At 40.8% G+C, this 13,101-nt stretch overlaps 1 protein-coding gene across 4 annotated transcripts in view; it reads left to right on the forward strand.

Moving 5' to 3' along the window:
* The window catches only part of LHCGR (luteinizing hormone/choriogonadotropin receptor), a 1,835,933-nt gene that overhangs the window by 1,508,461 nt on the left and 314,371 nt on the right, over positions 1-13,101 (forward strand). For all 4 annotated transcript variants that reach the window (XM_069608404.1, XM_069608401.1, XM_069608402.1 and 1 more), the window contains one exon: positions 4,133-4,318. In XM_069608404.1, the coding sequence (XP_069464505.1) occupies positions 4,133-4,318 (186 nt within the window). The remainder of the gene's footprint in view (positions 1-4,132; positions 4,319-13,101) is intronic.

Consider the following 13,101-nt stretch of genomic DNA (forward strand, 5'->3'; position numbering starts at 1 on the left):
AAAATGTGAAAACTCCTACATCTTTTTGGTCACGGAATGTGGGTAAGTATGGTAGATTTTGAGAAGGGGAGTGAAATGCACATGACATAGGTTGGGTGGGAGCGCAGGTGGCTGTGCTATGTGGGTGGATTGCAGTAGTAGGGCACATGGTGGAATGCATGCATTACATTGTGGTGGGTGTGTTGAAGGACTAGACTATTGGGTGAATGGCCGAAGGCCGTAGGCCATGTACTCAAGAGTCTAGGGCTTCAGCACACCCACTGCAGCAATGCATATTTGACTCTGCATTAGGTAGAGGGAGGTGCTTGCATAGTCTGGTGTGTGCACAGTGGTTGGATTAGGGCCAATGTTGTGACCATTATGTGGTTAGGTTGGGAGTGACACAATAGTTTGTGAATGTAAGTTGGTAAGACCATACTAGGTGAAGGAAAGTGCATAGGGTTGAGGAGAAAGTGCTTTGTTTGTAGATTATGGTAACTGTTGCATTCTTCCCTACATGGCTCCATTGTGGTGTGCAGGTTGGGTAGAAGTGCTGGTGGCAGTGGTGTGTATGTGAATTGTGGTAGTTGGTGACATGCTGACATGCATGGTGGCATTACATTGCGGTGGGTGTGTTAAAGACCTAGAGTAGTGGGTGCATGGCCGAAGGCCCTGGGCCATAGGCCATGCACTCAAAAGCCTGGGGCTTGAGCACACCCACGGCAGCACGGCAGTAATGCCCTTTTGACCCTGCATCAGTTAGAGGGTGGTGATCTTTGGAGAATGGTTGTGCAGAACATTGTGCATGTACAACAACAGCAGATGTGAGTAAAAAAGCGTGTATTGTTCGTTCCATGGTTGAGGTGATAGTTGGAATATGCTACAGTATTTGGTGTACGGCTGGAGATGGTGCAGTGAGAGGTTGTGCAGTGTGGCCACAGGGTGAAGTGTTTGTATAATGTGAGTATGGAAGAGGGTATGGTGGAAGTGCAGCTTATATGTGCTTGATTACTGTGATATGTGCAGATTTGTTGTAGTATGCCCTATGTTGTGAAGATGGTGTGGGCAGGTTGGCAGTGATACAATAGTTTGTGAATGGCAGGGGGTTGGGGCTGCGGAAGCTGTGGTATGTTTGTGGATTCTGCTAACAGTGATAAGTTTTGGTGGATGGCTGTGTTATGGTGTGGGGGGAGTTGGTGGAAGTGCTGCTACATATGTTACGTTGTGGATAATGTTAGCTGCGCACATTGTCGCATGCATGGATCCATAGTGCTGTGGTGGTTGAGGGCAAGGCCTACACTGATGTGTGCATGGCCAAAGGTGTGCTGGGTGCCGCTCACAATCTTTGTGGATGCCGAAATCGTGGATGGTTTAGCAGAAGGTTCTGGTGGAGGTGCTTTGGCAGCAAACGCAATGTGTATTGAGAGTGTTGAGGGGTAAATGTGGAATGGTGTACAGAAATGCTAGTGTGAAATGCTGAACCTTGGTATGTGGTTGGTGCATGCAAATGTGAAACCTTCACAGCACCCAATGAGCGAGTGTGGAAAAATGCCAGTAGAAAGGGAAAATGTATTGTGTCTCATTTAGTGGGGCATGGCCCTTGCTGTAGCTGGGAAAGCGCATGTGCCACATCCGGCCATTATGAGCATGGTGGGCATGGAAATGGACCTGTGGGAATTAGGCAATCAGGTGTTTAGGGTGTGGTTGATAGGAAGGGCAGTATTTTTGTTGGCCACTACTGTGTCGTGAGGTGGGTAGAGATGGTTAGATGCACAGTGCTTATCCTCGGTGATACCTTTGTGCGCCATTTGCCCAGGTGTTGTGTGCAAAGCGGCGTTGCTGGTAATTTTGGGTCGGAGGGAGTGGACGCTCTCTGGGGCTGTCAGTATGCGTGCAGTTTTGGCAGAATGGTTCGCCTTTGCAGATATGTGGCCTCCGTCACGAACGCTGATTTTATCGTGGTGCACTATGGAACTCTACATTTGGGTTATATGCCGTGTGGATGTTTAATCCGTTACCTGAAGAGGTTGCTGACCGCAATGATGCAGATTTTTCCTCCTGCCAAGGTCGTCTACTCATGCATAACATCATGAGGAGTATGGTGTAATTTGTCCACAGCCACAGGTCGGAAGATGTGTTGTAAACAGAAGAATGTGCGAATTTATGCAGACTGCTGGGATTTTCACCAGCAACTATGAGATCATGAGGTCGCAAAATATCCAGTGGTTTCATAGAAATGGCATTTATTTGAGCGCCATTGGCAATGCTATTTTCTTTTACAGTGTGCAAGAAGCGTTGAGCAGAATTTGGTAAAAATATGAAGCGAGGCAAACAGAAATGGTTATAAAGAGAAAGAAAAAAGTTGCTCCCAAGCACGTAACAAATAAACACAACAAAAAAACATTTTCACACTCACGCTGTAAGAGCCAATCCCCTACCCTGCTTGAAATTGCTTCCCCTGCACCCCTGTACCCCGCCACTCAATATCAAGAAAAGGTAGCGGATTCTGCGGTACTGTCAGGATTATACGTGCCACATTGTGGGTGGGCATGTGGATGTATGCAGATGGAGAAATCATGCATACTTTTACTGAACTTTGTAGGGGGCGTGCTTTGGAAAGGCACACAACTTGCAGTGTGAATGTGTAATGGTACAAGTGAAGTGTTGTACATGAGTGACACGGCTGCATGATGGCGGCTTGGATGTGATTGGTGGATGCATGTGTCAGTATTGAATAGTAGTCAATGAGGTAGTGGTGGAGCAACAGTAGTGGAAAGGGAAGAAAGACTACTCCTGCATTGCTGGGGAGCGGCCATAGTGGTTTTTGGGAAAGTGCATGTGCCACATTGTGCTCTTCTCATCCAACTGTCCAATGGGAATGGGACTGTGGGATTTGTTCAATCAGGTGCTCAGGGTGGGAATCACAGGAAAGGGCGGCAACATTTTGTTCCATTACTCTGTGCAGTGAGGGTGGCGGGCAGAGATGAACAGACGCATTGTGTTGGTAGTCGGTGATGAGTTTCTGGAAGATCTGTTCCAGTATCCTGTTGAAAAAGGCTTTCATTGTGATTTCGCCTTGGAAGCAGTGGACGCTTTGTGGTGCTGTGACGATGTGCGCAATTTCGGTGGTCTCATTGGAGAATGTCGACGAGTGGGCACTTTCGCAACTGTGCATGCTGTGGTCATGCATTATGGAGCGTTCCATTTGGGTTCCATGCCTTGTTCCCGTGTGTACCGTCTAGTCAAGAAGTTGATGAAAGCAGTGAAGTGCATTTTTCCCATTGCCAAGGTGCTTTTCTCATGTATCCCACCACGAATAGTATGGGACTATTCCAAAGATTGTTGTCACCAGCCAGAGGTCGGAAGGGTTCTAATCAACCGAAGCATGTGGGACTTCTTCAGTACTGCAGGGATGTTCTCCTGTGATAACGACAACATTGGGTCTCGATATGTACACCTTTTCCATGCTAATGGAATTTCTTTGTCGACCAGTGGCAATCATATTTAGTTTTCTAATATACAGGCTGCATTAATTCTCTGTATGATTATGTGTAGTGTGGCTAGCCCCTTGTCACTTGTAGTGGTATTGGTTATTTTGGAGGAGCAAGAAGGGGGAAAAGGGTTAGTAAGTTGATCGGTTTGACAATCCCTCTGGTGTGAGTCTTTGGTTCCTGCTCGATGGTATCTACCAACAATCTGCAAACAGAGTAATGGTGAAAAGATGAAAAGAAATAAAATACTTAACAAAAGAGGAGATCCTACAGAGTGTTGTCTTGAATCTTTTGGTTGCTATGTCTGTACATTCTCGCACAGGTTTGACCCTCTTTCGAAAAAAAACAAACATTGTTTTCACATATTCAGGATCTAACAAGGAGTTGGAATACGTTTGTGCATTTTCTGTTCAACATTGCTGGAGGCCTGAACACCCATGAGTTTTGAATGTTTCCCGAATATGGAGTTTGAAAAGGGTATCCTTGTTGTTGCCACCTTGTTTTTTCAATTGTGGACTGTCTTGCTATGCAAAGCCTCATTGTTTCAAGCCAAATCTACTTTTATTGTTACTGATGTTAATATTAATAAAGACAGAGTTAGGTGTGTGTAATACAATATGTTAAGCCAAATCTCAAACTAATATTTATTTTCTTGTTTTCAGAGATATATCTTCTACTGCCCTCAAATGTCTTCCTAGCTATGGGCTAGAACCCATTCAAGTATTAGTTGCTGAATCATCATACTTGCTGAAGAAGCTACCACCTTTGGACAGATTTGTTGAACTCATTGACGCACGTTTAACCTATCCAAGTCATTGCTGTGCTTTTAGAAACATGAGATTGAAAGAGTAAGTGCAAATGATTCTTAGTTACATTATCTAGCTGGCAGGATCTTTAGATTTGATTATTCAGGTAATATCCATTTTGTGCCAGTACAGTAACCAAAATATGTATGTTCATATTGTATTTCTACTATGTTTGGATTTATATAGCACACACCTAGCTTGGAAGCAATGTAGCTCTATGCAAGTAATTTGGGGTAACAAAGGTCGGTTCAGGGAGATGTTACTGGTTATAGTACATTGATTATCAATTACTATAGGGTTGGTATATACCAAGGTGCAGCATGTCCTAAATAACCATTATGTATTCCCTGAAGAGTAGGGCCTTGAGTTCCGTCCAAAACTGCAATAACATTGGAATGGTCCTGATTTCGACCAGGGTGTTGCTTCAGGAACCTGGGGAATACCAAGAGAAGGCCTTTTTCCTGGTTCATAGATGATCTCATTTGCCCATCCCTCTTTAATATTTCACGGATATTACATATGTTACATTATTTTCTAAATATAGTTATTCAACCATTTGAATTGTGATATTCATGACAAAAAATATGTTAAGTTAGGGGCTTGTGAATAGTTTTAATAATCTTTGTAGAAGCATTTATGTTCAATGTTGGAAAACAACTTGATATCATTTCTTGTCAGAAGATAATACTTCTATAACTGCATTAACATGTTCAGCAGGAGCATATAAATTAGTTACAAGTGGCTAGGGACAGAATCATGAAGTAATGAAGACTGTCGTGATATACATCATGCCCTACATGCAAGAGCTGAATCTCCACCTCAAAAGCGGTCTAAATACCCACCTGGGGCTGTGGCAGGTTTTGAGGCAGAGAATAGTGCTCTACCGATGTAACGCTCTGGAGCAAGTTGGACCCATTGCAAGAGAAACTAACCCTTCGCCCCTGACAGGCATACTACTGGACACCAACATTGTCGTTCACCTAAGGTTTGGGTGTATCTAAATATCAATGTCAATTCCTTTGTGTTGAATACACATTAGAGGCTTTGAATAATATCTTCCCCACCGTTTTATCACTAACCCAACAAGTGCTTTCACTTGCGAAATAGTGACTTTTATACTCATAAATAGAAACACGTTAATAATGCTCTTGTTTAACATTTATGTATATGTATTCTCTTGTATAGTTCACATATGAACATTACAAATTGAATAGTCAAACAATATACAGTTCCTATATTAGCAATAAAGTAGTTGAGTATATACCCAGCATCCTACTCTTCTATTCACTTATAAAATGTTAAGACTACCAAGAACCAATCACAAATGTGTAGGTAGCCATTGTGGCCCACTATAACTTAAACTCATACTCACAATTGGGATGCTGTGGATTGGCAAGCCAAGGAACATGTGAAGGTATACTGATCAACCTCTGGATAACCGATTAGGTAGAAGGAGTCAGAATCACTGTCAATAAGTACACAGCTTCTAGGGGCTGTAAACTAAGAGCAACCAAAAACGCGTGCACCCAGCAAAGTGCCTAGGAATGTGCCTGTTATGCCTGGGACTCGCTCTACGTGCTGTTCCAGACTGCCACGTACAACATGAGCCCAGTTTGTGCATTTGCAGTCAATAGGGGTGAAGCCCGTCCCCCTTCAGGCAAACAACATAAAAAGGTAGGCGTGCGCCCAGCAAAGTGCCTAGGAAAGTTCCTGTTACGCCTGGCACCCTTCTCTATCTACATGCTGTTGCAGACTGCAACAGTGTGTTTTGATATTCCCTTGGACTTAAAAGCTTAACATCTATTAAGATATCCTGCTCATTCTACTCATTCTAGTGTCTTAGAATAGTGCAACGTGAGCCCAGTTTGTGTATTTGCAGTCAACAGGAGTGAAGTCCCTCCACATTCAGGTCAACGATGTAAAAAGGCATGCGTGGGCGCCCAGCGAAGTGCCTAGGGAAGTGCCTGTTACGCCTGTTGTGCCGTGGTGGGACGGTGCTCACTAAATATTGCTTAACTGGGTGAAGCCTTTGTATGCATATTTGGTTGTGAATGCCTGCATTTGTTTACTGGGTGACCACGAGGTAAAGAATTTCAATCTGCGTGGCATCAGTGTTTGACGGGAAATGCTTTGGAATACCTTCTCTGTTTCACACTATCGCTTTTTCTCTTTATCAATGGTTCCACTGTTGGAAATTGGAGCCCTGCATAGCCGGTATTGAAACCAGGGAACTGCTCCCTTTTCCTATTCTTGTTGTATGATCTGGGATTGGTTCATTAAAGCGTGTAACGAACGTTCAAAAACGGCACTGAATAGGGTTGTGGCGTTTGTGTGTTCTCTGTTTAATCCTCTCACAACCCAAATGCTGAAGTAACCGGTACAAATATATGAATTCTGTGCTATTGTGCAGCTTTCGTTTTTTCTTAGTTCTTTATTTAAGTTTACTATTGAGAATCACTACGGTTGTAGAAGCACAACACCAGTTCAGTACGGATTGCAGATGGTTATTGTCTGCTCCCGTTATTATTAGCATCTCTCCCTTCATAAAGTGGTTATAATCACACAAACGAATGATGCTTGGCGGTCTGCATAGTGGTAGAAAACTCCATCAGACCACAGACTCCTCTGACTGTGTCAATTTGTCTCAAACTTGTATACCTAGCGACTCTGTGCGAGAGCAATCGCTGGTTGAGGCACAGGAGGGTATGTCAGTGGATGATAAACGCAAGATGGGCACATGGTCGCTTCTGCAACTCCTTAGAGTTGTGTGAACCCAAGGGACAATTCGGCTCGTGTTGAAGTTGATCTCCATGTACCCGTTCAGAATATGCTCTTAAGATAAGCTTTACACAAACTGAATGATACTGACATTCCTCACATATTTGCACCAGCTTTAATCACAAGCAACTATAACAACTGCCCGATGATGTCAAATCATGAAGAGAAATTTAGGAATCAGATTTCAGATGTCTCTATGATGGCCCCAGCTGTGCAAGCAGAACTGGGAAAACACATTAGACTGTCATTAGAGCCTTCCACACCTGTCTCCCATTTAATGCCTGATGTTGAGGAGGTACATTTATTTAACACACTTCACTCTAATCTGCAGCCTCAGTCACTGTTTCGAGGTACATTTCCATAAACTTCTGTGCATTCTGTGCATTCACCTAAAGCTAGCTCGATATAGAATCTCGTACCCTCAATAATTAAGGGGATCGTGGGACTGGAACAGGCAGGAATCAATCGTGTTTTGAAAGTGTTGCTGAGGCATCCCATTGCACTATCACGATTTCAGTGTTCCAGAGGATTATTCCTTTCCAGTTCTAACCCGTATACTCAATTTATTGGACAAAGGGCATGAAACACATTGCGAAATTCAGGACATAAAGTCATCCCTAGCAGACATTCTAGGAAAAAAACTAATAAGTTAGAGCGGTTCTTTTTTGCACATGAAACTTTTTCTTCTCTAACATCTGCATCGAAACATGTTGGTAATTCGACGGCACCTAAAAAAGTTAAACCACAAATTAACTCTTTGGAGTTTTGCTCAAAGTAAAGTCAAACAATGGATGAATCTCCATTTGTAGACACTAAAAGAAAGTCCTATGCTGCTGTAAAAATGGATGCTGATCTGTTTTCTGATGCTCCTAACAGTCCGTTTGCACTGACTGATCTCATTGAATTAAATGATAAACCTGGTGCTATGTCACATGAAGGTTTTGAAGTGGAGTACCAAGGTATATCTCACTCAGGTCTCTCGCACAGAACGAAGCGCCTAGCACTAAGGGCGCAAAAAAGAAGACTAAATAGGAAGAAGAACCAAGAGGCCCTGGATAAAAAAAAAAAAAAAACTAAAACTCAATCCTTCAAAAAAATTAAGGATCATAGTACTAATGTAAAAAACATCTGTAATATTTCAAATGATGATGAATTGATAAATCTTAATCAATTAAATTCAGAATGCAAATCACTCTTAGAAATTAATGAAGGTGAGTTGCGCAGGATTCTTAAATCTGTTCCATCTATTAAGCCCAAAAAACACAAAAAAGTGGATATTGCCAAAGTTAACTCATTGGCCTCATCTAGTCTGAAGTATTAGAAATCGGCAAGGAGTTGGGTCAGACTTCAAGTAATAACAGTGCTAAACAGCACACATGTCAAATTATTTTCCTATTCTAGGTAAGAAAACATTACGAGGTTCAGAGACTTCTGACATAATTCCTTTCATTCAAAAGCCTATTCCTCAAAGCATGGAGGAGATGAAGTCATCAACCAAAAAGATAGCTAGTGCAGATTCAGAAATTCTGAATGAACACAAAAGCACAGTTGATATAGTGCATTCAAAGCCCAATGTTGTAATCCCTATCATTTCTTCTGTTAACCCCAAGGCAAATACCAGTAACAAGTCTGACGAAGTTAAAAAACGTGCGTCCCCAATTGCACAGCCTATACCTAATATCGACAGTTCTGAGGATTCACGTATTTGCAGGAGACAATGAAGCTTCAGCACTCTTGCATAGATGGCTATTATTCATACACGCAGCTTGCCTGTATAGGATCTTTAGGCAGGCCATTTGGGGCCTTGCCATTTTGATTGACAACAATATAAAGGCTTCATTACTATGATCTCTGGTGGAGAGGATCGTTTGGTAGTCGAACTAAAGCTTCTCTGAGACAATTGTATCATTCTTGATTATCTATACATACTGGAATCCGGTTAGGAGTCCGCAATTAGAGACATTTAATTGACTTGATATCATTTTGGAAGAGGCTTTTATCCAAAATTCAAATTCCAGCTTGTAATTGGCGGAAATTTCAATTCAACGTGTCTCGAGCCAGTTACGGTTAAATATATGCTCTATGCACATCAAACGAGAGTCTCTTGCAAATACGAGGTCGAAAGTGGGTCAAATATCTCTTAGAATGGGACCTACAGATGCTTGATACTGAACGCCATGGCAGTAAATTTACTTGGTCAAGAGCTGGAAATAGGTCTTAAATCAATTACTTCTTTGTTTCCACCTCTCCACTTGGCGCCTGTGAGAGTTATATATCCTGCATTGGGAGATCACATGCTCATTAACTTAGACGTGAACTTGGCATATAGTACTCACGATATTGATCATGCATTAGCATTGATAGAAGCTGATCGACATCTTGTCTCAGTCCGATGGAATGCAAGATTATGCCGAGAGCTCACTCATAAGATTAGCCTAGAAATCAAGCTTGAAGTAGATGAATCTCAGTCTGGAATGAATATGCATCAAATTGAGGAATGGAACACTACCATCATCAAATACCATCTGAGCGAATTATCCAACACCAAATTCACACAAACGTGTGATTATAAGCACAACTTCAATTCAGAGGTGGCTAATTTAAAACGACAGAAGAATAAAAACTTGAGGGATGTCAAAAAAAAGGGATTTGACATCAGCACAATTTAAAAGTAACAAATTCCAAATTTGTCAAACCTATAAAAATAAAATCAAAGTGATTAACAACTAACTATATATTGCTGATAATCAGTGTATGATTTATAATCTGTGTAAACATAATTCTAAAGATGTGTGGGCAGTTTTGAGGAGCTCCACTGTTCCTAGTCACACGTGTCTCCAATCTTCCATCTCAGCGGATTTGTGGCACATTTATATCACATTAAAACATCAAATACTTCCTGAATACTCCAATGTGCATTCAAAAGCTCCAATGTATTGATTACTGAGCTATGCCTCTGGTCCTTGATTGATATAAAGTGGGTTATTTCAGAACTTAAATACTCCAAAGCGGCTGGTCCAGATGGGATCCCGGCTTGTGTTCTTAAAACTGATCCCGATTTTTGGGGCAATATTTTAAAAGTCAAATATGATTACATCTTTGAAGAGAAACTTATTCCAGAGTCATGGCGTTTTACCATCATCATTCCCATCTACAAAAAGTGTAATCCTATGGTGCCGCATAACTATAGCCCCATTGCCCTCACAGATGCTTCTTCTAAAGTGAATTCTATTCTTAAACTAAATGAACTTCAACGCTATATTCATGATCATGAGATTCTTTCGCGGTTCCAGGTTGGCTCCCGCAAACAAATGCGCTGTGCTCTAAACCCAACTATTCTTGCGCACATCTTGGAAAAAAACAAATGTTCAGATTGCAACCCTGCTTACATGTCTTCCCTGGATATGACTGCTGCTTTTGACAGAGTCCTCCATAATCATTTATGGAGTAAAATGACTTTGTTGGGCATACCAGCCCACCTAATATCCATAATTGCCATGGTTTGCACAGTCAAACCAATTATAGGGTTAGGATCAAACAGGAGGGGGCGCTTACTGATCCAATACCTACTTTCACGGGTGTAAAGCAGCGGGGCAATTTGACATCCATTTTATTTAATCTCCACCTGTGCGATTTAAAAGAATTATGGAACCAAGGCAAACAAATTTCAGGTAGATTGGGTCAATTGCATTTTAATTGTATGGCCTTCGCTGATGATTTGACAGGATGCCCTTTGGTCTACATAATAAACCCTGCCTTTTTACGAGATTTGCCAAAATATTCAATTTACAGGCCAATCCTTCAAAATCTCACATTTTGTGATTTTTTCTAGATTGACAGGTTCCATTGGTCAATCGGAGGTGCACAAGTTGAACGCAAACTCACCCTACGCTATGTAGGATACAACCTGTGTGATAAGCCATCCGTATTAATGTGGAAGACTGTGCTGAATCTAAAAGTTAGACCGCTGTTGATTCAGATGAAACTTATATACAGAAAGTATTGAAAGTTTTCAGTTGTCCCCTTAATTGATTTTAATATATTGAAGGTTGAGTCAATACGTCTCTATGGCCTAGACATGTGTCTATTAGACATAGATAACATTTTGGACACACTGCAGGGTAAGATTTGGAAAAACACTTTGGGTTTGCTTCCCAATTCCATCTTGCGTCACGAGCATGGACTGAATTCTCTTTCATCTAAACACCATTGGAGAATGATGAGTAATTATTCTAAAATGCTAAACCCTCTCCGCAACTCTATGTATAAAGATCTTTCACAGATGCTCATTGATCTACATCCATCTTCGATGGTAAGATTTGATGTAAAAATAAAGAAACTTTTGAGTACGATAAATGTAAACTCACAAGAGCTGTGTGCATCTTTACCCCATGTGAAGAACAAACATTATGATCATGATTGGTGTAAGACCATCGAGGCTAACAATGGTTACAGTTCTTATAAAGAATATGCTAGGTTTCCTGTGTGAGAAAGCTTGTATGCTGTTTATAAGATTTAAACTTAACCAAATTTCAACCAATGAACGACTTTATCGTTGGCAAGACAATAAGGCCAACACGAATATGAGCATGTGTCATTTTGTTTATGCACTAGTGAGCGTAAAACTTTAAAACACTTGGTTATGTTTTGCTCATATTTTGAAAGAGTTTGCATGATATAACTTCAAAAATTCATGGTGGGAAGATCTACCCTTTCTATTGAGTTTCTTTGGATGCGATTTATGTGGGGGGAAAACATCTCATTAGTCTTTGCACTTACGCGAGTACTGTCAATAATTATGGAACAACTGCTTCAGATGGCGAATGCGTAGTGACTTTAATATATGTAGTTGTATTTCCAAGTATTCTGCAATAGCATGGAGGAAAACCAAGCTGTGTATTAGTTATAGCTATTGTTCTTCTTTGTTCAATTAAAATGATATAAGTGCATTCTATCCATCTAATCCCTTCTATTTATATTTTTGGTCTAGGGGTTGGTGTAAGCAAAGCACTGTTATACCTGCACTATTATACTTGTGATCTTGCACGTAGCTTGTGAATACATTGAAATTCAGCTGAAACTATTATGGAATTGTAGCCTCATACTAAACTGCTACCTGTCATTTGTTTCTGATGTTTCTTTGTAAATGTACAGCGTTATACAAAAGGCAATGTACAGCCAAAGATCAAAAACATATGTTGAATAAAATTGATAAAATGGCTTATTTCAGCCTCCAAAATACTGACAGTCAAATAATTAGAAATTGGAAACATTGGCACAGTGCTGTTTTTTAGCCCCAGGTGAAATTTACTATCTCAGTGTGAAGGCATCTAAAAGCTGATTTCTGCTCGTTTCCAAGGTAGATCAGCTGTGTAATTTAGTTTTGCCTTCGAACTATTGGGAACATGGACAAAGTGACCATAGACTAGAATTACAGTCTTGGCCTACACATTATATATTCTGCTTGCTTCCTTACCCAGGCAGGCCAAGATATTGTAGGTCAGCAGTCCTGTAGGTTCTTGACCCCCAATATTCACAGTGTCATAGTATCTGGTGATATTTCAGGAACTCCCTCCAATTGTCTGAAACAGCTGGCTAATAAAGGCAAACTCCCACCCCTGTTTCCTTGTTAGCCAATACAATTCTAACAGATAATGATGTCATTCATGTAATTAATAGAAACAGTAGAATATATAATCTTGTTTGTTTACATTTAAAATAAGGGTAATCTTGTCTTCATCAATCTTGTGCAGAAACATAACAGTCACCAATAACATAAATAGTACAAATAAAATAGAAATTAAAACAGATTAAAACTGATAGAAACATTCCACTCAATCTAGTAACACACTATTATACAGCTCAAAAAAGAGGAAAGCCATTTTAAGCCATGCAAACCATTTTCTTACCTTAGAGAGGATAGTCCAACACAATTCTAATGCAATAAGTTTAATTATAAAACTTTACTTTCCAATTCAGTCATTCAAACATATCCTGATATTCACAGAACCATTCCTTCACTGAGTGTTTGCCCCCCCTATGTACAG

This window comes from Ambystoma mexicanum, chromosome 4q (genome assembly GCF_040938575.1).
Source record: "Ambystoma mexicanum isolate Mex_15411 chromosome 4q, UKY_AmexF1_1, whole genome shotgun sequence".
Lineage (NCBI taxonomy): Eukaryota > Metazoa > Chordata > Amphibia > Caudata > Ambystomatidae > Ambystoma > Ambystoma mexicanum.